This window comes from Dipodomys spectabilis, unplaced genomic scaffold (genome assembly GCF_019054845.1).
Source record: "Dipodomys spectabilis isolate Male_0828 unplaced genomic scaffold, ASM1905484v1 ptg000432l, whole genome shotgun sequence".
NCBI classification, from domain to species: Eukaryota; Metazoa; Chordata; class Mammalia; order Rodentia; family Heteromyidae; genus Dipodomys; species Dipodomys spectabilis.
The window spans coordinates 987796-1010782 of NW_024871109.1; the positions used below are offsets into that span (position 1 = coordinate 987796).

At 51.2% G+C, this 22987-nt stretch overlaps 1 protein-coding gene across 2 annotated transcripts; it reads left to right on the top strand.

Annotated features, from left to right (window-relative positions):
- Nucleotides 1-830: 830 nt before the first annotated feature.
- Rbfa (ribosome binding factor A) lies at nucleotides 831-21918 on the top strand. Of its 2 annotated transcripts, none has more exons than XM_042668346.1 (7): nucleotides 831-1023; nucleotides 6054-6096; nucleotides 7922-8098; nucleotides 8699-8811; nucleotides 12608-12692; nucleotides 20481-20554; nucleotides 21436-21918. In XM_042668346.1, the coding sequence occupies exons 1-7, from the start codon at nucleotides 860-862 to the stop codon at nucleotides 21731-21733; spliced, it is 954 nt and encodes a 317-aa protein (XP_042524280.1). In that variant the 5' UTR covers nucleotides 831-859; the 3' UTR covers nucleotides 21734-21918. The 2 variants fall into 2 exon arrangements, with proteins under 2 accessions (XP_042524280.1, XP_042524281.1); XM_042668347.1 differs by having other exon boundaries at nucleotides 831-1020; nucleotides 6051-6096.
- Nucleotides 21919-22987: the final 1069 nt, after the last annotated feature.

A 22987-nucleotide genomic window follows, 5' to 3' on the forward strand; every position in this document is an offset into this window, starting at 1 on the left:
CATGCCACCGCGCCCCCTGCCCGCGCCATGCCCCCGCGCCCGCGCCCTCTGCCCGCGCCGTGCCCGCACCCGCGCCGTGTCCCCGCGCCATGCCCCCGCGCCCGCGCCCCCTGCCCGCGCCATGCCCCCGCGCCCGCGCCCTGTCCCCGCGCCATGCCCCCGCGCCCGCGCTCCCTGCCCACGCCATGCCCCCGCGCCCGCTCCCTCTGCCCGCGCCGTGCCCCCGCGCCCGCGCCCTCTGCCCGCGCCGTGCCCCCGCGCCCGCGCCCCCTGCCCGCGCCGTGCCCCCGCGCCCGCGCCCTCTGCCCGCGCCGTGCCCGCACCCACGCAGGAGCCGCCCTCTGCTGCGGCTGCGCTGACTCCACGGAAGGAAGGTTGCGGGTCGTCTGCTCAGGCTGGCCTCCAGCTGAGGCTCCGGCTCCGCCCGCCACCAGCTGTCCTACCTACGCTGCACGACGTTGGCCAGAGTGACGCCCGGCCACGGCCTGGCGAGTCGCAACGGCGCCGCCCGAAGCCCCGCCCCTCCCGCCCTCACCACAGAAACCCCGCCCCTCACTCAGGGCTGAAGCCCCGCCCTCACCACTCAAGGCCCGACCATTACTTTGGCCGAAGTCCCGCCCCTCCCTCATCACAGAAGCGCCGCCCGTCACTCACGCCCGAAGCCCCGCCCCTCACTCGCTCATGCAGGATGAAGCACCGCCCTTCACTCAGGCCGAAGCCACGCCTCTCCCGTACACGGGCGAGGCCGCTCCTCCGTCCGCGGGGCAGAGGCTCCGCCCCCACGTTCCGGACGTAGCCAGCACGGTGGCCCCGCCCCACGTCCCGCGGCGCTCTCGGGAGCCGGCGGGTCTGGCGCGGCATGTGGGCCCCGCTGCGGGTGCGGGGCGTCGGCGGGGCCGCGCTGCGGGTCCTGCGGGCCGTCGGGGGTGCCGCGCTCCTCCCCAGCCGCGCGCGGGGCCTGCACGGCTCCGCCGTTGTCTGCGGCTCCAAGAACCTGCTCAAGAAATTTGCCTCCAAAACCAAGTATGCGCGGGGCGGGGCGCGGCGGACCGGGTCCACGGGCCCGTGTCCGCGGGATCGGTGTCCGCGGGGCCGGCTCCGCGGGATCGGTGTCTAGGGGATCGGTGTACAGGAGATAGGTGTACGAGGCCCGGTGTCCGCGGGGCCCGTGTCCGCGGGGAGCAGGCCTGGGAGGGGGGGTAGGGCAGTGTCAGGGGGAGGGGGGTAGGGCAGTGTCAGGGGAGCAGGTGTGGTAGGGCAGTGTCAGGGGAGCAGGTGTGGTAGGGCAGTGTCAGGGGAGCAGGTGTGGTAGGGCAGTGTCAGGGGAGCAGGCGTGGTAGGGCAGTGTCAGGGGGAGGGGGGTAGGGCAGTGTCAGGGGAGCAGGTGTGGTAGGGCAGTGTCAGGGGGAGGGGGGGTAGGGCAGTGTCAGGGGGAGGGGGGTAGGGCAGTGTCAGGGGGAGGGGGGTAGGGCAGTGTCAGGGGGAGGGGGGTAGGGCAGTGTCAGGGGGAGGGGGGTAGGGCAGTGTCAGGGGAGCAGGTGTGGTAGGGCAGTGTCAGGGGAGCAGGTGTGGTAGGGCAGTGTCAGGAGAGCAGGTGTGGTAGGGCAGTGTCAGGGGGAGGGGGGTAGGGCAGTGTCAGGGGAGCAGGTGTGGTAGGGCAGTGTCAGGGGAGCAGGTGTGGTAGGGCAGTGTCAGGGGAGCAGGCGTGGTAGGGCAGTGTCAGGGGGAGCAGGTGTGGTAGGGCAGTGTCAGGGGGAGCAGGTGTGGTAGGGCAGTGTCAGGGGAGCAGGCGTGGTAGGGCAGTGTCAGGGGAGCAGGTGTGGTAGGGCAGTGTCAGGGGGAGCAGGTGTGGTAGGGCAGTGTCAGGGGGAGGGGGGTAGGGCAGTGTCAGGGGAGCAGGTGTGGTAGGGCAGTGTCAGGGGGAGGGGGGTAGGGCAGTGTCAGGGGAGCAGGTGTGGTAGGGCAGTGTCAGGGGGAGGGGGGTAGGGCAGTGTCAGGGGAGCAGGTGTGGTAGGGCAGTGTCAGGGGAGCAGGTGTGGTAGGGCAGTGTCAGGGGAGCAGGTGTGGTAGGGCAGTGTCAGGGGAGCAGGTGTGGTAGGGCAGTGTCAGGGGAGCAGGCGTGGTAGGGCAGTGTCAGGGGGAGCAGGTGTGGTAGGGCAGTGTCAGGGGGAGCAGGTGTGGTAGGGCAGTGTCAGGGGAGCAGGCGTGGTAGGGCAGTGTCAGGGGAGCAGGTGTGGTAGGGCAGTGTCAGGGGGAGCAGGTGTGGTAGGGCAGTGTCAGGGGGAGGGGGGTAGGGCAGTGTCAGGGGAGCAGGTGTGGTAGGGCAGTGTCAGGGGGAGGGGGGTAGGGCAGTGTCAGGAGAGCAGGTGTGGTAGGGCAGTGTCAGGGGGAGGGGGGTAGGGCAGTGTCAGGGGGAGGGGGGTAGGGCAGTGTCAGGGGAGCAGGTGTGGTAGGGCAGTGTCAGGGGGAGGGGGGTAGGGCAGTGTCAGGAGAGCAGGTGTGGTAGGGCAGTGTCAGGAGAGCAGGTGTGGTAGGGCAGTGTCAGGGGGAGCAGGTGTGGTAGGGCAGTGTCAGGGGAGCAGGTGTGGTAGGGCAGTGTCAGGGGAGCAGGTGTGGTAGGGCAGTGTCAGGGGGAGGGGGGTAGGGCAGTGTCAGGGGGAGGGGGGTAGGGCAGTGTCAGGGGACCAGGTGTGGTAGGGCAGTGTCAGGGGGAGCAGGTGTGGTAGGGCAGTGTCAGGGGGAGGGGGGTAGGGCAGTGTCAGGGGAGCAGGTGTGGTAGGGCAGTGTCAGGGGGAGGGGGGTAGGGCAGTGTCAGGGGAGCAGGTGTGGTAGGGGAGTGTCAGGGGGAGCAGGTGTGGTAGGGCAGTGTCAGGGGGAGGGGGGTAGGGCAGTGTCAGGGGGAGGGGGGTAGGGCAGTGTCAGGGGAGCAGGTGTGGTAGGGCAGTGTCAGGGGAGCAGGTGTGGTAGGGCAGTGTCAGGGGAGCAGGTGTGGTAGGGCAGTGTCAGGGGGAGGGGGGTAGGGCAGTGTCAGGGGAGCAGGTGTGGTAGGGCAGTGTCAGGGGAGCAGGTGTGGTAGGGCAGTGTCAGGGGGAGGGGGGTAGGGCAGTGTCAGGGGGAGGGGGGTAGGGCAGTGTCAGGGGACCAGGTGTGGTAGGGCATTGTCAGGGGGAGCAGGTGTGGTAGGGGAGTGTCAGGGGGAGCAGGTGTGGTAGGGCAGTGTCAGGGGGAGGGGGGTAGGGCAGTGTCAGGGGGAGGGGGGTAGGGCAGTGTCAGGGGAGCAGGTGTGGTAGGGCAGTGTCAGGGGAGCAGGTGGGGTAGGGCAGTGTCAGGGGGAGCAGGCGTGGTAGGGCAGTGTCAGGGGGAGGGGGGTAGGGCAGTGTCAGGGGGAGCAGGGGGGCGGCAGGGCCCAGCCCCACGGGGTTCAGGGTCACCCGGAGGGGAGGTGCTGTGTTATTAGATGGCTGTGGAGGTACCTTCGTTCCCTTTAAGATCAGTGCAAAGAAAAGCTGGGTGCAGAAATGCACACCTCCTATGCTAACTGCTGGGACCCTAACATAGGTAGATCACAGGTAGGCAGCACCCAGAGAGGAAGCAGTGAGTGAGCCGGCCTAGTGGCTCAGCCTGCCATCCCAGCTACTCAGGAGGCTGAGATCTGAGGATCATGGTTCAAACCCAGCCAGGGCAGGAAAGTTTATGAGACCTTTTTTGTTGTGGGTTGTGGGGCTTGAACTCTGGGCCTGAGTGCTGTCCCAGCGCTCTTCAGCTCAAGGTGAGCACTCTACCACTTGATCCACAGCGCCACTTCCCGCTTTTTCTCTTTATGGGGTGCTGAGGAATCGAAACCCAGACCTCATGAATGTGAGACAAGCACTCCATCTCTGAGCCAACGTCCCGCCCTTCCTGACACCCTTATCTCCAGTGAACCACCAGGAAGACGGAAGTGGAGCTGTAGCTCAAAGTAGTAGAGCCCTAACCCTGAACAAAAGAGCTCAAGGACTGTGCCCAGACCCTGGTTTCAAACCCCACAACCACTAAAAAGAACCCACGCAGCCACGTTTACACCCACTCTCTTCTCCTTCCTTTTTGTACAGCTTTGAAGTCTTCTGAGAACATGTATCAGGTTCATCATTCATGGTTCATCGTTTCTATTCTTGTCAACACAAGTGTAACAAGAGACTCACTTCCTCCTTATTAATGCCTAATTAGTGGCCGTGGTTTGAGGAGCAGTGCTCTTTTAGGTGGTCTTTCTTTGATGAATAAAGGTCGTCATGGTGGCTGGGTGGGACTGGATGTTGTGGTCATAGCTTTGGCTTGCTGAGCAGGTGCTGTATTTGTGACCACTTGAACTGTGCCCACCCTATTATATGCCTTAGTTGTTTTCCAGGTAGAGTCTTATATTTTTGCCTGGAACTGGCCTCAGACTTCAGTCTACCAAACCTGGATTATTGATGGAGTGACCTCCAATCTCAGTCCTCCAGACTCTGCCTCTGATCAGCTGGGCTGCTAGGTGTCAGCCCTGGGGCCTCTCTCTCGGAGCTCTCTTCTCTCTCTGCTTTTTTCTCCCCCTCCCCCCGCCCCCAGGCTTTTTTTCCTGCCAGTTCTAGGACTTGAATTTAAGGCCTGGGTGGGTCACTTAGTTTTTTTTCTCTCAAGGCTAGTGTTCTACCACTTGAGCCATGCTTTCACCTGCCCACCTTCATTGGAATACCTCTGTTTTCTTCATGGATTTGGGAAGGAAGCTGGCTGAGATAAAAAGCCCTTTCCACCCATCATCCAGGGTGTATTCAGCCCACATGATTATCACTGTGTGTTAGGGGCCTCCACTGTCTTGTTGGGAGAAAATTGCTGCAATGGAGGATTATGCCTCAGATTTTCTACAGTTCTGAATCTGAGTCCATACTCAGTGAGGACTCATGAATGATAATCCAATTTTGCTCAAAATGCTTCACTTTTTAAAAAATGTTCCATTTTTAGCCATTATGAGTCCTCTCCACCCTTTTACTAACCCATCATAAGGCAAGCTCTGTATGCCCAGGCATTTACTGTCTACTAGCATGCTCAGCAGAATGTTCTAGGTGTTTACCATCTACTAGCATGCTCAGCAGAATGTTCTAGGTGTTTGCCCTCTACTAGCATGCTCAGCAGAATGTTCTAGGTGTTTACCGTCTACTAGCATGCTCAGCAGAATGTTCTAGGTGTTTGCCGTCTACTAGCATGCTCAGCAGAATGTTCCAGGCGTTTGTGTTTTTCTCCTGGAGTTCATTTTGATGGCTATTATTTTGATGGCGTTGTTCCTCCCCTAAAGATGGCCTTCTTTGGTCTCGCCATGTGTGAGTGTCCAGAGTTCTGAATAACTTATCGTACCCTGTATATTTTAGATCTAGCCTCCGTATTTGTCCCTCTGAGCTCCCAGGTTCATATACCCTCTGTCTCAACTCTGGAACCAACCATTTCTCCATAGAGCTATGATTATTGAGAAGTAGTGTTGAAAGCCATGGTCTGAGAGCCCGGTGCGCTCAGTGTATTGACTTACTTAGCAATGCTTTTGTATGAAACCATTGTCTCTAGCTCTAGTGTATTCTGTGGATTCTTTTTTTTTGTCGGTCGTGGGACTTGAACTCTGGGCCTGGGCGCTGTCCCTCAGCTCTTCAGCTCAAGGCGAGTGCTCTACCGCTTGAGCCACAGCGCCACTTCCAGTTTTCTAGTGGTTTATTGGAGAGAAGAGTCTCATGGACTTTCCTGCCTGGGCTGGCTTTCAACCGTGATCCTCAGATCTCAGCCTCCTGAGTAGCTAGGATGACAGGTGAGAGCCATCGGTGCCCGGCTGGAAGATGTGTTTAAAGGGCCCCTTTCTCTTCCCTTGAGACTATAGATAAGCTTTAAAACTTGAGTGAAAACTTTTTTCTGTCCTACCCCCATAGCCATGTTGTTGTTTTCCGTTAAACATGTGTGTTTCTTAGCCCTCCTCTATTCTGATCCTAGAGTCACAGCCTCTAGAGGCCTTACATAACTCTTCTTCATTTTCCTACTTAATTTTTGTTTTTTCCACGTAGGAAGAAGTTTTGGTATGAGAGTCCTTCTCTGGGGTCTCACCTGGTAAGTAAAAAGCATGGCTATAGCCTTTATAGTTGTGAGTGGGAGGGAGGGAAAGTGGAAGGCGGGAGATTGCGGCCTGCAAACGCTCCACTGGACAGACAGTCTGCCAGTGGAGCTGGATGCTACTGAAGCATGGATTTCAACACTCGCAGAGAAAAAAGCAATACTGCTGAGTTTTCTAAAATGTTCTTTGACCAAATTTCAATAATGTAACGTATGGTCAGCTTTTAGTGTGTATACTACAGCGGTTGATATGACAATACAAATACTTTAACAGAGTAAAAGGCTGGGCTGTAGCTTGATGATGGAATGTGGTAAAGGTCCCGAAATCAGTCCCCAACACAGCAAAGAAAAACGAAAGCTTCCAGGGTGAATTTTATGGTGTATGGATAACATGTTAAAAGAAAAGAAAAACAAAAGCCAGACACCAGTGGCTCACACCTGTAATTCTGGCTACTCAGGAGGCTGAGATTTGAGGATCACAGGTCTAAGCCAGCCTAGGCAAGAAAGTCTGTGATACCCTTTTTTTTTGTTGTTGGTCGTGGGGCTTGATCTCTGGGCCTGGATGCTGTTCCCTACTCTTCAGCTCAAGGCTAGCGCTCTACCACTTGAGCTATAGCACCATTTCCAGTTTTCTGGTGGTTTATTGGAGATAAGAGTTTCACGGACTTTCCTGCCCTGGCTGGCTTTGAACCACGATCCTCAGATCTAGGCCTCCCGAGTAGTAGGATTACAGGTGTGAGCCACCAGTGCCCGGCTGTGAGACTCTTATCTTCACTAAACTACTAAAAAGTCAGAAGTGGAGCTGTGGCTCAAGTGGCACAGCACTAGCCTGAGCACAAAAGCTCAAGGACAGCACCCAGGACCAGAATTCAAGCCCCAGGAACAGCATGTGCACACTACACACTCCAAAAAAGGAAAAAACAATCTAAGTTCTGGTGATTCACAGTTATAGTCTCAGCGAAGATCTGAGGATTGTAGTTTAAAGCCAACCTAGGCAGACATCTCCAAAAAATTTCTCTCCAATTAAACAGCAGGAACCTGGAAGTAGAGGCATGGCTCAAGTACAATAGAGTGTCAGTGGTGAGTGAAAAAGCCAAGCAGGAGAGGAAGGCCCTGAACTCAAGCCATAGTACTGGTACATACACAAGCGAACACACACACACCAATTAAATAAACATTTTAAAATATCCCACATTAGCAGCACTTTTATTTTATTTTATTTATTTATTTTTTTTGGGGGTCCAGTAGTGGGGCCTGAACTCTGGGCCTGGGTGTTGTCCCTCAGCTCTTCAGCTCAAGGCTAGCGCTCTACCACTTGAGCCACAGCGCCACTTCCGGCTTTTTTCTTATGTGGTGCTGAGGAATTGAACCCAGGGCCTCGAGCATGCAAGGCAAGTGCTCTACCACTGAGCCACCTTCCCAGCCCCTTTTATTTTTGTTGTTGGTTGTGGGGCCTGAACTCTGGGCCTGGGTGTTGTCCCTCACCTCTTCAGCTCAAGGCTAGTGCTCTACCACTTGAGCCACAGCACCACTTCCAGCTTTTTTTTTTTCCTGTATATGTGGTGCTGAGGAATTGAACCCAAGGCCTCATGCATGAGAGGCAAGCACTCTACCACTGAGTCATCTTCCCAGCCCCTAGCAGCACTTTTAGTATGGAAGTATTGAAGTATTTTACCAGGTAAAATCGGGAAGGATCTGGTTTAGTGATTAGCAAGAAGCATCTATCTAGTTGTCAGCTTAGCCCTGCCCTAGCCCCTGTGTGTAGGTCTGTGGAGTTGGTCTCTGTGGTAATTCTGTCCGTGGTGTATTCTTATTAATGTAGGCCCACAAGCCATCCAAGCTGGACTTCCTCAACAAGAAGACCTCAAAGACCACCACCAAGGAAGACCATGTGCGCCTGAGGACCTTGAACAGCCTCCTTCTCAAAGCACTGACAGATCTGCTGTGCACCCCTGAAGTAAGCCAGGAAGTCTATGACCTGAACGTGGAGCTCTCCAAGGTAGGTGGCAGGCCAGACCTCCCAGTCTTGCCTTCCCTTCTCACCATCATGGTTTTTATCTGGGCTACAGGGTGATGTCCAGTCTGGCCATCTTAAGTTCTGGAGGACCCTGTGCTGTGGCGCAGAAACATCACCTTCCTTCCTTCCTTCCACCGGGCAGGGGACTGTAACCACACGGGCCCTGGCATGTTGGACAGCTAGCCGGTGTCAAGTATGGACTGGATTGTTGGAAGAAGTCTAAGGGTGTGCTGAGGTGTAGGCATGCTATGTTTAACCCAGCATTAAGACAAAGGAGAGTCCTTCCACCTCTAAAGAGAGAGTTGAGCAGACAACAGACAGCAGCTGGGTGTTTCCAGTGAGCATCTTGGCAAAACCCCGTGAAGCCAGTCCCCTGCAGTCAGGTGACTGAGCAGGTGGTTGGTGGGACCTGGAGAGAAGAAGCAAGTGCATTTTACGCTCAGCACCAGTGGGTAGTAGTCGCTGCTGGCTCTCACAGGGAGGCATTCAGGCACAGAGGAACTGCGGCTTTTCACCTCCAGACTGTTGTCTGTGTGAGAACCACTGCAAACATGAAGTGACCTGTGTCTGGCTGGGTCTCAGGTCTCGCTGGCTTCGGACTTCTCAGCCTGCCGTGTGTACTGGAAGACGGGTCTCTCCGCCGACCAGAACAAGCACACAGAAGCCGTCCTGCAGAGGAGCGCGGCACACATGAGGTGATCATACTGGCCTCCCACAGGGGCCGCTTTCTGCCTGCACCCCGACTGCTCCGCTCTCTCTCTCCTAGGTGTTCCTTTAAAGTTTCTTATTAAGGATTTGTACTTTTCTCCTGTGCATGCTGGTCCTGGGGCTTGAACTCAGGGCCTGGGCACTGGCCCTGAGATTTTTCACTCAAGGCTTGCCATCTACCAGTTGAACCAAATTGGAGATAAAGAGTCTCACAGACTTTACTGCCTGGGCTGGCTTCAAACCGTGATCCTCAGATCTCCCGAGTAGGTAGGATTACAGGCACCCACTATAATTGTACTTTTAAGGAAAAAATTTGGAAGTATTTTCTTCAATTTCAGAATATAATTTGCCTTTTCCTATTAAACATAGTCTAGTCAGCTTTTTAAAAGTTTTATAGGGATCCAGAGCTCCTTTCAGGACTTTTTTGAGGTTAAGGATGTTTTTCACAAATACTCAAGATCCTTTGGTCTTTCTTTTGTCTGCCTGCCTGCCTGCCTGCCTGCCTGCATTCATTCCTTCCTTCCTTCCTTCCTTCCTTCCTTTCTTTCTTTCTTTCTTTCTTTCTCTTTCTCTCTATCTCCCTCCTCTCTCTCTCTCTCTCTTTCTTTCTTTCTTTTTCTTTCTTTTTTTTCTTGTTTTGGTCGTAGGGCTTGAACTTAGGGCCTGGGCACTATCCCTGAGCTCTTTTGGTCAAGGCTAGCGTTCTACCACTTTAAGCCACAGCTCCACTTCCAGTCTTTGAGTGGTTTATTGGAGATACAAGTCTCACAGAGACTTTTCTGCCTGGGCTGGCTTTGAACTGTGATCCTCAAGGTCTGGGAAGGTGGCTCAGTGGTAGAGCACTTGCCTTGCATGCGTGAAGCCCTGGGTTTGATTCCTTAGCACCACATAAGCAAAAAGAAAAAAGCTGGAAGTGGCTCTGTGGCTCAAGTGGTAGAGCGCTAGCCTTGAGCTGAAGAGCTGAGGGACAGCGCCCAGGCCCAGAGTTCAGGCCCCATGACCGGACCCAAAAAAAACCAAAAAAACAAATGAACTGTGATCCTCAGACCTCAGCCTCCTGAGTAGCCACCGGAGCCTAGCCCTTTGCCTTTCTCAATCTGCCAGGACTGGTGCCTTTTTGCACAGCTGCTGGTCCTCACTGTGAAACACAGTGCCACTTTAAATGTTAAAGCATTCATACCGTAAAGTATTTCATATGAACAAGCAAAAAAGACCAAGTTTACAGTCTTGACCCACAAGGCCACGCCTGTTTAACATCCTGTGGGGAAAGCACTATGATCCCGTCACAGCGTAGCCGTCAGGGCACCACGGAAGAGCCGAGCGAGCCCTGGGCTGCTGTGGTGTGGGTGTTTGTGGGCAGTGCTCTCAAAGCTGTGCTGAGTGACCCCAGTGCTTTGGGGAAACCAGCTGGCTTCACTGTTGTCGCCAATAAAATGGACCTTCAGAGTGATAATCAGCTTACGAATTTATTTGTTTACTTACTTATTGTGCTAGTATTGGGGCTTGAACTCAGGGCCTGGGCCTTGTCCCTTAGTTTTTCATTTTGATCCAATGTTCTTTGAAAGAACATCAACCATATTCATAATCTGTTGGGCCTCTCCCCTCTGCGGGTACCCAACTCTCAACAGAACCTGTTTTGCTTTCCGGTCATTTGTTTTCATTTTTTATTGTATATTAATTGTACATAGGAGTTTCAAAATGGTATCTCACACAGGCACATAATTTAGATGAACTTCCCCCCATTATTTCCTACCTTCCTGCTCCAATAAGATTCCTTATGCCATCTGCATTATGGACACAATGCACTCCAGCATTATTCATCCTCCTTATTCTTTCTCTCTCCCCTTTCCCTCATCCTCCCCTAGATAGTCCCACAGTTACAATCATGCTGCACACACACACACACACACACACACACACACACACGTGCCTTTTTGTATTTTCATTTTATTACTGAAATAGTGTTTCAAGAACTCTGCCTGGGCTGACCTTCAGCTCAGATCTTCCCACTCCCACATCCGGAGTAGACGAGATTACAGGCATGGCACCTCACCTGGCTTGTTCTTACTTCTTTGAACGACGTGGTCAGAATGTGGGCCACCGCCCGTGGCTTCAGATGCTAAGCGCATCTGAACACTGGCGCTCCCTGGACACTCTGGAGCTCTGCCATCACACTGCCACAGCTGGAGAGAATGTCTTTGTATAGCTCAGCGCTGTGACACACACCTGTGAGGTTGAGCTACACATGGTACACATTTCCTGAAACCTACACACTGTGCTTGAGAAGGGAACATTCAGCCAAGCTTTCGAAACGCCTGAAAACGAGACAACAACACAGCTGTTTCAATACTTGAAGAAAAGACTTTACTATCTTGGTTTTGTTTAACAGTAAAAGATGAAATTGAAGCCAGGTGCTGATGGCTCAACGCTTGTCATCCTAGCTACTCAGGAGGCTGAGATCTAAGGATCACAGTTCAAAGCCAGCCTGGGCAGAAAAGTCCATGAGACTTTTTGTGTGTGTGTGTTAGTTGTGAGGCTTGAACTCAGGCCCTGGGTGCTGTCCCTCAGCTCTTCAGCTCAAGGCCCGTGCTCTACCGCTTGAGCCACAGCACCACTTCCAGTTTTCTAGTAGTTTATTGGAGATAAGAGTCTCATGGACTTTCCTGCCTGGGCTGGATTTGAACCATGATCCTCAGATCTCAGCCTCCTGAGTAGCTAGGATTACAGGCGTGAGCCACAGGAGACTCTTGTCTCCAATAAACTACTAGAAAACTGGAAATGGGCTGTGGCTCAAGTGGTAGAGAGCTTACCTTGAGCTGAAGAGCTGAGGGACAGCGCCCAGGACCAGAGTTCAAGCCCCACAACCGACAAAAAAAAAAAAAAGAGGCTGAAATCTGTCATGAAGCCTTGGGTTTGATTCCTCAGTGCCACATACACAGAAAAAGCTGGAAGTGGAGCTGTAGCTCAAGTGGTAGAGCACTAGCCTTGGGCAGAAAAATCTCAGGGACAGTGCCCAGGCTCTGAGTTCAAGACCCATGACCAACCCAACCCCCTCCCCCCCCCCCCAAATATATATAAATACTTCACACACACACACACACACACACACACAGCTGGGCACAAGTGGCTCATACCTGTAACCCTAGTTATTCAGGAAGCTGAGATCTGAAAACCTGGGCAAGAAAGTCTGTGAGACGCTTATCTTCAATTAACCACAAAAAAAGCTGGACCTAGAGCTGTGGCTCAAGTAGTAGAATGATAGTCTTGAACAAAAAAATCTCAGGGACAGCACCCAGGCTCTGAGTTCAAGCCCCAGGACTGCTACAAAAAAAACAACAAAAAAACAAAAACCCAACACCCCAGATGTTTGCCTCGCCCATGGGTTCAATCTCCAATATTGCAAGTAGGTAAGTAAATAAGTGACAAAGAAATAGGTAAATACATAAATCGAATGGCTAAGAACAGTAACGATGCCCATACCCTTTTGTGATACGGTGGTGTGACAACGGCTTTTGGTCTAATGTTTTCCTCTCTGTAGCCTTCCTTTTCTTCCTCACTTCTCCTCTTTGCCTCAACTCCTCTTCCCTTGCTGCTTGAACCTGTGGCTCAAGTGATCCTCCTGCTCTGCCTCCCTCATGGCTGAGAACGCAGGTGTGACACTACCTACTCTCACCTTTGAGTGACATGATGATTGAGTCCGACTTTCAGTAGTGACTTTCATGTAGTTCACATTAAGCACCCTTCCTCTCTTCTAAATCTGCAAAACATGCATTCTCTCCTCAGACACCTGGTGATGTCCCAGCAGACACTGAGGAATGTGCCCCCCATAGTGTTTGTTCAAGACAGAAAAGACACAGTTCTGGCCAAGGTAAGGCTTTTTTGTTGGTGGTGGTGGTCATGGGGCTTGAACTCAGGGCCTGGGTGTTGTACCTGAGCTTTTCTGCCTAAGGCTAGCACTCTACCACTTTGATCCACAGCTACACTTCCAATTTTCCACTGGTTCATTCAAGATACGAGTCTCATGGGTTTTCCTGCCTGGGCTGGCTTTGAACTGCAATCCTCAGATCTTAGCCTCCTGAGTAGTTAGGATTACAGGTGGGAGCCAACAGCACCCAGCTCCAAAGTAAGGCTTTTTTTTCCCGATCAGTCATGGGACTTGAATTCTGGGAACTCTGGGCCTGGGTGCTGTCCCTGAGCTCTTCGGCTCAAGGCTAGTGCTCTCCCACTTGAGCCACAACACCACTTCTGGTTTTCTGGTGGTTCATTGGAGATAAGAGTCTCATGGACTTTCCTGCCTGGACTGGCTTTGAACTGTGATCCTCAAATCTCAGCCTCCTGAGTAGTTAGGATGACAGGCGTGAGCCACCGGCACCCAGCCCTAATTGATTTTTGTTCATTTTTGTCGCTGCTACTCTGGCTTGAACTCAAGACCTCATGTTCTTACTCAGCTTGGTCTTTCTTGGCAGAGAGGGAAGAAAGAAAGGAAAGAGAATCATCAAGCTATTATTTAAGATCTGTTTTTTAATGTCATTGCTTACAGTTATAAACTTGCCTCCAGAACTGCCTTTGCTGTAACCCAGAGATTCTGATAAATTATTTTTCATTTTCATAGATTCTAGGAATTATCCTCTGTTATTTCTAAAATGATCTACAAGTTGTTCAGCAATGCAATTTCATTTCCATTTGTTCAAACACATTTTGTATAGTTTGTTTATAGTTGTTGATTTCTAGTTTCCCATTGTAGTCTTGATAAAATTATAGTGCTTTATTGCAGTTTTCATGTATTTTTAAATTTTATTAATTTAATTTTTTTTTTTTTTTTTTTTTGTTGGTTGTGAGGCTTGAACGCCAGGCTTGAGGCCTGGGCGCTGTCCCTCAGCTCTTCAGCTCACAGTGAGCGCCCTACCACTTGAGCCACAGTACCACTTCTGGTTTTCTGGTGGTTAATTGGAGATAAGAGTCTCACGGACTTTGCTGCCCAGGCTGGTTTTGAACTATGATCCTCAGATCTCAGCTTACTGAGTAGGAAGGATTATAGGAGTGAGCCACCAGCGCCCCGATAGTTTTCGTGTATTTCAACTCTTGCTTTACGTTCTCAAATATGGTCTATATTGGAGAAAGTTCCATGAACTTCTAAGAATAGATTGTATAGCTACTAGATGAAATGATCTATACTGTTGATTAATTTTGAGGCTCCTTTGTTAATTTTTTGTCTGGATGACTTGTCTGTTAGTGATAATAAGATATTGAAATCTCTTATTATTAATGTGTTGGTGTCTAGCTATGCTTTATAAGTCCAGTGGTATTTGTTTAATTAAATTGGATGTGCCAACATTTGGTGTTTATATGTTGGCAGTTGCTACTTCCTCTCTCTGAATTATCCTCTTAATGTATATAAATTGATTTTGTCTCTTCTGAGTAGTTTCTGTTTGAAATCTACTTTATCAGATGAGTGTGGCTACTCTTGCCTGCTTTCAGTCTTACTTTGTTGAAAATCATTTCCTGACTTTTCACTTTGTGGTGTTTGTCAGTGAGATCTGTTTCTTGTATATAACAAATGGTAAGATCATTCTTTTTGATACATTCTGCCATTTGGTGTCTTTTGATTGGAGACCCTAGCGTTTATTTTTAATATGGAAAAGTATGTAGTATTTCCTGTCATTTGGATGTTTTTGTGATGATTGCTTCATTTTTCACTCTCATTTGCTAATCTACTTGTGTAGGGGAGTTATTCTCTGCAATATCTCCTCATCACATTTACTTTTCTCTATGTAGGATTCCTTTAAGTGCCTTCTTCAGTGCTGGTTTAATGGTCATGAATTTCTTTTTTTTTTCTTGCCAGTCCTGGGGCTTGAACTCAAGGCCTGGGCACTGTCCCTGAGCTTGTTTTGCTCAAGGCTAGCACTCTACCACTTGAGTGAGCCACAGTGCCACTTCCAGCCTTTTCTGTGTATGTGGTACTGAGGAATCAAACGCGGGGCTTCATGCATGGTAGGCAAGCACTCTGCCACTAAGCCACCTTCCCAGCCCATGAATTTCTTTAGTTTCATTTATCGTGAAGATTTTTATTAATCTACATTAACAGTTATTTTCAGTGTTTGGAATATATCATTCCATGTTCCTCTTGCTTTTAGAGATTCTGTTGAAAAATATATTGTGTTCAGACGGGTTTACATTCGTAAATGACTTGTTTCCCCAGTAGCTTTTAAGATTTCTTCTTTTTGTTGTTGTTGGTCGTGGGGCTTGAACTCTGGGCTTGGGCGCTGTCCTTGTGCTCTTCAGCTCAAGGCCAGCGCTCTACCACTTGAGCCACACAGCGCCACTTCCGATTTTCTAGTGCTTTATTGGAGATAAGAGTCTCACGAACTTTCCTGCCCAGGCTGGCTTTGAACTGCGATGCTCAGATCTCAGCCTCCTGAGTAGCTAGGATTACAGCAGGAGCCACCAGCAGGAGCCACCAGTGCCCGGCTAAGATTTCTTTTTGTTATGCATATTTATTTTTTTATTTTTTTTTTTGGTCCAGTCGTGGGACCTGAACTCTGGGCCTGGGTGCTGTCCCTCAGCTCTTCAGCTCAAGGCTAGCGCTCTACCACTTGAGCCACAGCACCACTTCCGGCTTTTTTCTTTTTGCTTATGTGGTGCTGAGGAATCGAACCCAGGGCCTCAGGCATGCAAGGCAAGCGCTCTACCACTGGGCTACCTTCCCAGCCCTGTTATGTATATTTAGTGCCTTAACTATAATATATCTAGGATTTTTTTCTTCTCTGATCTTGACTGGTATTCTGAAAGCCTCCTGTACCTAGATGGATCTTGCCTTCTCAAGATTGGGTTGTTTTCTGCTATTATTTTATTTTCTGTGCCTTGAGCTTATACTTTTTCTCTCTTTTGTACAAAGATTCTGAAGTTTGATCCTTTAATGGTGTCCTAGAAATCTTATGTGGTTCTTTTATGTATTTTTTTATTATTTCTCTTTCTCTTTGCCTCATTGAACTAATCCTTTTACTTTATTTTTTATCTCTGACATTCTGTTTTCAACTTCATTCATTTTGTAAACAAGGCTTTCAAATGAGATTTTTAGTTGGGTTATTGAGCTATTAATTTATAGGACTTGAACTCTGGGCCTGGGCGCTATTCCTCAGCTCTTCAGCTCAAAGCTAGTGCTCTACCACTTGAGTCACAGTGCCACTTCTGGCTTTTTCTGAGTATGTGGTGCTGAGGAATCAAACCCAGGGCCTCATGCATGGGAGACAAGCACTCAACCACTGAGCCACCTTCTCAGCCCCCCCCCCCCCCCCCGCCCCGAGGTTTGTTTGTTTGTTTGTTTTGTTGGTTGTGGGGCTTGAACTCTGGGCCTGGGCGCTGTCCCTCAGCTCTTCAGCTCAAGGCTAGCGCTCTACCACTTGAGCCACAGCGCCACTTCTGGCTTTTTCTGTTTATGTGGTGCTGAGGAATCGAACCCAGGGTCTCATGCATGCACTGAACCACCTTCCCAGCCTTTTTTTGTTTTGTTTTTTGGCTTTTGTTTTTTTGCAGAGGTTTGCTTCTTAAGGTTAGCTCTCTACCACTTGTACCACAGCTCCCATTTCATCTCCTGTGGTTGATTGGAGACTAGTCTCATGGACTTTCCTGTCTAGGCTGGTTTCAAACCATAATCCTTGGGTCTCAGCCTTCTAGGGAGCATTAATCATCCAGTGTCCAACACATGTCAGTTTTAATTTTGTTCATTATTCTTGTTCTTTTGAGCTTATTTTTTTGAAATTTCTTCTGCTTTGCAGTGTTGATGCTCTTTTTTTTCCTTTTTTTTTTTTTTTTTGTTGTTGTTGCTTGTAGGGCTTGAACTCAGCCTGGGCACTGAGTTCTTTTGCTCAAGGCTAGTGCTCTACTACTTTGAGCCACAGCACCACTTCTGGTTTTCTGGTGGTTCATTGAGATAAGCGTCTCATAGTTCTTCCTGCCTGAGTTGGCTTTGAATCCCTATCCTCAGATCTCAGCCTCCTGAGTAGCTAGGGTTTCAGGCGTGAGCCACCAGCGCCCGGCATGTTCAACGGTTGACTTTTAGAACACTGGTTTTTTTTCATATTACTTGTGTTTCTTTACTGGGGTTTATGCATCTGAAACCAAAGTTTTAATCACCTGGAATTTTTAATCACCTGTGGACGTTTAGCTGAATTGTCTCAGGTTCAAGAGGAGAGTAACAGCTGAGCTCTGGACATTTGCTTAGTGCTCACCCAGCACTACTAAAATCGGTGTAAATTGGCTGGAGTGCCTTGTGGGAGGCTAGCTGTAGGTACAGAGGCTTCCGTTCTTTGGGTGCTGGAACTGCTGTTGGCCGCTGGGAAGATTCCCACCTGCTCTGCAAGCTCCCTGGTTTTTTCCTGGGTGGGCAGGAGAACCACATCACTCTGCTTACTGACCCCATACACAGTTCGTGACCCTGTGTGAAGGAGGGAGCCATGAGAGTTTGGCAGTTTTTTTTTTTTGGTCGTTTGTAGGGCTGTCCCTCAGCTCCTGATCCACAGCGCCCACTTTGGCCTTTTCTGTGCATGTAATGCTGAGGAATTGAACCCAGGGCCTCATGCCTATGAGGCAAGCACTGAGCCACTTTGCCAGCCCTGGCAATTATGTCTCAGGGAAGGTCTTACTGCCTTTGTTTTGATAAGGTAATGAAGAATTTACTTAACAAAGGGAAAGTAAAGCCCTTGGAAGAGCAAGCAGCAGGACTAGGACCAGCAACCCATTGTCCCTGGGTCTTACTGCTTCCTGGGGCTCTTTATTTTTTGGGGGTTCCAGTCATGGGGCCTGAACTCTGGGCCTGGGCGCTGTCCCTCAGCTCTTCAGCTCAAGGCTAGAGCTCTACCACTTGAGCCACAGTGCCACTTCCGGCTTTTTTTTTCTTTTTGCTTATATGGTGCTGAGGAATCGAACCCAGGGCCTCATGCATGCAAGGCAAGAGCTCTACCACTGAGCCACCTTCCCAGCCCTGCTTTCTGGCTCTTCCCAGCAGTTCTTCTCCTTGCACAGAGGAGGAGGAAGCAATGGTTGGATCTGAACTCCAGCCTTGACTTAGCTGGCAATCAAGTACAAGCAGCCGAGCCAGGCCTGGAGGCGTGGTGCTTTGCTTCTGCCTCAGCCTCGATAGTGGAGTCCAGTCTTGGCCTCCCACCACAGGTGCCCACAGTGCCAGCCTCCATTCCCCACAGACTCAATGTCCCCCTTTCGCCTCCTTTTCAGCCAGTTCCATGGCTATGTGCCAGGGTGTCCCAAGATTCTCTGAGCTGTACCAGCTCCTTATTTTCAGGTCCCCAGAGTTTCAAACAATAGGCCCTCTCTTCATAGCCCTGCTATCACGCACTCTGATAAAGGGAAGCCTTCTACCCCACAGTCTACTGTCTTACTGGATTCCAGCCTGGTTTGAAGCTTAAGGAAGGTAGAGGCTTCTCTTGCAGCTGGAATTAGATCTGTGCCTGCGTGTCTTCTGCTTCTCCTCCTCCTCCTTGGGAACTGGGGATGGAACTGTGCTGCTATTCTGTGCTGCCTCATTTTCTCTGGGCTTTTCTTCTTTTCTTTTGTCAGTCGTGGGGCTTGAACTCTGGGCCTGGGCACTGCCCCTGAGCATTTCAGTTCAAGGCTAGCGCTCTGCCACTTGAGCCATAGCGTCACTTCTGGTTTTCTGGTGGTTAACTGGAGATAAGAGTCTCATGGACTTTGCCACCAAGGCTGATTCTCAGATCTCAGCCTCCTGAGTAGCTAGGATTACAGGCGTGAGCCACCAGCGCCCGGCTCAAACCTTGGAACTTCTAATCCACCATCCTGCACATCCTCTTGTTTTTTTTTGTTTTTGTTTTTGTTTTTTTGGTCCGGTTGTGAGGCCTGAACTCTGGGCCGGGGCGCTGTCCTCTTGATAACACAGTTTTTAAAAGCTCCTTAGCACAGTGGCTCTTGCCTGTAATCCTAGCTACTCAGTTCAAAGCCAGCGCAGGGCAAAAAGTCCACATGAGATGCTTATCTTCTAACTAACCACTCAAAAACCAGAAGTGGAGCTATGACTCAAAGTGGTAGAGTACTAGCCTTGAGCAAAAGAGCTCAGGGATGGGTCCAGGCCCTGAGTTCAAGCCCTACAACCACCAACAACAAAAATGGTTATTGAGAAGAGTACAAGCAAACAGGAAGGCCCTCATGCTCCCTGTTCCCAGCTTGGGCCCCAGAGGCCACAGCTTTTTCTGGCTTTAAGAGTTTGTCCGGCCGGGCGCTGGTGGCTCACGCCTGTAAGCCTAGCTACTCAGGAGGCTGAGATCTGAGGATCACGGTTCAAAGCTAGCCCGGGCAGGAAAGACTGTGAGACTCCTATCTCCAATAAACCACCAGAAAACCGGAAGTGGCGCTGTAGCTCAAGTGGTAGAGTGCTTGCCTTGAGCTGAAGAGCTGAAGGACAGTGCCCAGGCCCAGAGTTCAAGCCCCACGACCGACAAAAAAAAACAAAAGAGTTTGTCCTGGGCTGGGAAGGTGGCTCAGTGGTAGAGCGCTTGCCTTGCATGCTCGAGGCCCTGGGTTCGATTCCTCAGCACAACATAAGCAAAAAGAAAAAAGCCGGAAGTGGCGCTGTGGCTCAAGTGGTAGAGTGCTAGCCTTGAGCTGAAGAGCTGAGGGACAGCGCCCAGGCCCAGAGTTCAGGCCCCACGACCGGACCCCAAAAAAAAAGAAAAAAGAGTTTGTTCTTACAGATGACCAGTGAATGAAAGTCTTTTCTCACGTTACATACCTGGCGCGGTGCTCCCCCTGCCTCTCACCTACATCTCGTACTGTGGTCTGTCTGTGGTCTCACACTTCTTTTTTTTGATCAGTTGTGGGGCCTGAACTCTGGCCCTGGACCCTGTCCCTCAGCTCTTCAGCTCAAGGCTAGCGCTCTACCACTTGAGCCACAGTAACACTTCCGTTTTTCTGGTTGTTAATTGGAGATAAGAGTCTCACAGACCTTCCTGCTCAGGCTGGGTTTGAACCTTGATCCTCAGATCTCAGCCTCCCTAGTAGCTAGGATTACAGGTGTGAGCCACCAGCACCAGCGGTTGGATACTTCTATAAGTTCAAAACCTTTATATGTATAGTAACTTGATAGTAAAGTATGTTATACCTTGAAGTATTTACCAAAAATCACCAAATAATGTTGGCAATATCCTAGCTAAGTAACTATGACTCACTAGAGCTGCACCAAGGAGAAGTATCTAATTTGACTTGTCTTTTCTTGGGCTTTGCACAGGTAGCTCTGAAAATGGAAGGAATGGCAAGCTGGTGGGAGGGATTTTCCCATCTAGAAGGAGAAGCCCTCCATGCAGTCCAGCTCTAGGACCGGAGACCACTCCTCACGGCCACCTGCGGCAACAGGGTGGACTGTCCCTTCAGAGTGCCTGTCTCTGGTTCCTTCTGTCCTTGGGAAATTAAGTCCCACATGCATCCTTGGTGCCTTCTGGGATAGTCCTGATGAGGGAAAACATAAACTGGACTTGAACCACTGCTGCAAGAAGGTCTGCGGCCAGATCCTGGCCTGGTCACTTTCACAGGTGGCCAGAGCCGCGCTGGGCCCTGCGGAGGCTGTGGCCCGTGCCTGCCGCTGCCCCTCGTGGGAGCAGGGGTGTGGCTCACGCCTGTGCTTCTTCCTCAGGTGGATGAGCTACTGGCAGCTGCCGACTTCGGACCCCCAGATGAGAAGGACGGTTTGGCACAGGCTGATTTGAGGTGAGGCTGTGGACACAGGTGTACTTCCCAGGGCAGATGTCCAGATGGGAAGGTGCTGTTTGCTTTGTGCTCCCACTGGCAAGCCTTGCCCCGGGGCTCGCACCTGTCCACACTCAGTGGCCCGCGGCCATGTAGCCACAGTAACACAGCCGCTACTCTGTGGGGCTCCGGTCTGGTCTTCTGTGACTTGGTGTACTTCTGCCATGGGTTTGCAGCAGGCCAGTGGCCTCTAGTTACAGACCTTGCTGTGCTGGGAGGGCGGTGGTGGCATCCCTCTAGCGTGCTGTAGGAGGAGCTGGGCAGGAAGAGGCGGAGAGAGTTAGTGAGTACAGGAGTACCTTGAGGCATATTTGAGGTATTTGTGGGGGACCCTGCTCCCGGGATGGCATGCCCTGGGCAGAGCAGCATCTGTCCCTGACACTTGTCAACCCCACATGGCCACTTGGAGATCTGAGATCCAACCGGTGTGGTGGTGCCAAATAGAAAGCCTGGGACTGCATCTAGCCTGGCTTCGCCCAGACCCGTGGCAAGCCAGTGCAGGGAGCAGGTACCAACCTAAGGTTATAAGATCTCCTCGAGCCAACGTTCTCAGGCGGTGTTCTCAAGAGTGGATTGTGCTCGGGACCCTTGAGCTGGTGAGGGCTCTGAGCCCGCCTGTGACTGTCTAGCTGCTGTGCTCGGATGAGGGAGTTTGGTGTGCGACTGGCTGCCCACTGGCCCAGAGAACCAAAGCTGGAATTAACCTTCTTCGCACAGCAGTCTCCAGGCTCCCTCCGATCATGTCAGGAGTGTGCACATGTGGGTGATGTAGTATGTCGGGCAGCAGCGCTCTGGTCTGGAGCTTGGCTCTTGCTTGGTGTAAAGGCTTCCTTCTCTTGCAGGAATCCAGGTGCCCTGTCACCAAATGATTCCCGGGGACCTGCTGTGCACTCATGTCTGTGTGGGATTGATCATGAGGCACTCAACAAGAAAGTAATGGAGTACAAACGGCGGAAGGAAAAGGGGCTCAGGGGTGTGGAGTTGGTGCCGCCGCTGCAGGACCAGCAGCAGGTGGCTAGGCTGACACAGCCGGTAAGGAGGAAAAAGAAGTCTCTGCCCTGCCAGGACTGGGATGCCACGCCTGGGAGTGAGGAGGAGGAGGGGGAGAAGGGACGTGGGAAAGGCACCGCGGGGTGCTGAGCAGAGGAGCTGCGGGCCGGGAGAGAGGTGGGGCACAGGCCTCCCCAGGGTGCCTGGGAGCATTGTGCGTGTATGCAGAGGAGTCTGCACGGTGATCCTCAGTGCTGGTGTGTCCGTTCTGCTGCTGGACATTCAGAGCTTTACTGTATATTTAAATACAATTTGCTACCAAAGCTCACAGTTGATTTGTTTCTCTATTCTCTTAACACTCTACTAAAAAAGAAAGGGAGGGAGGGAGAAAGGAGAGAGAAAGAAAAGTGGCTGGCTTGTCACCAAGATCCTCTCAAACATGGCAACAGTAAAATCGTGTTTCACACAGCTCTGCCACGGAGTCAGAGCTGAGCTGCAGCTACTGAGGACGGTCCACAGGCTTGCCTTTGCTGGTGTCAGGGCTCGGGGTGGGCCCTGACCGTGGTCTCTCAGCACAACTGTGCTGCAGTTCTACCATGGTTGGACAGGAAGGTGACGTGAGTTTGGATGGTCACTTGGGTGACTCCAGTTGGGTTAACTCTGAAGGACTGACAACTCTACTTGGTGCCTCTGTCCACCTGGTGATTGCTCTGGAATCCACTCACATGTCCAACCAACTCGCTTTTTGCTCTGTAGGGAGTGTCTGACTCCCAGACCTAAGAATGAACACTTGCTAAATTCTCTGCATCAGCTCTGAAGTAAGGACTCCCATTATCAGAGAGAAAACATGTTCCAACTTATAAATATCTGTCACTTGATTTTAAACAACAAAATCATCCACAAAAGGTACAAAAAGTTAAAAAAATAAAAAAGACACGTCAACCATGGACTGGATGAATGCTTGCTTGTGGTGTGGGCAGGAATAAGAACACAGCTTGCCACCTTGCATAGCTTCAGCTGGGAGTGTGTGTTGAGTTGCAATTCCAGTTGCTCTTTGTGTATACCTTCAAATGATTGGCAGTGCTATGGTGACAATCCATGGACAACTGTCAGCAAGAGCTGACAGCTACTAGTGACAGCTGGTCAGTGGCATACACCCTGAGACCAGGGTGTTCTCATTTTGAGATCCTTAGATAACTCTGTCTGTGGAGACCATCTTCTCAAGTGAGTTCAATCCTAAGACTTGTAAGGAGGTGGATTTGGGGGAAGTGTGTCTGTGCATTGCCGACTTGGAGATGCAAATGCTTCTGTCCAAAAGACAGGCTTTTTTTTTTTTTTTTTTGGTAGGTCGTGGGGCTTGAACTCTGGGCCTGGGCGCTGTCCCTCAGCTCTTCAGCTCCAGAT

Coding starts and splice junctions, on each gene's coding strand:
- Rbfa (XM_042668346.1), top strand. CDS start 860: ATGTGGGCCCCGCTGCGGGTGCGGGGCGTCGGCGGGGCCGCGCTGCGG. Junction 8,099..8,698: donor TGAACGTGGAGCTCTCCAAG/GTAGGTGGCAGG, acceptor GCTGGGTCTCAG/GTCTCGCTGGCTTCGGACTT. Junction 12,693..20,480: donor AAGACACAGTTCTGGCCAAG/GTAAGGCTTTTT, acceptor CTTCTTCCTCAG/GTGGATGAGCTACTGGCAGC.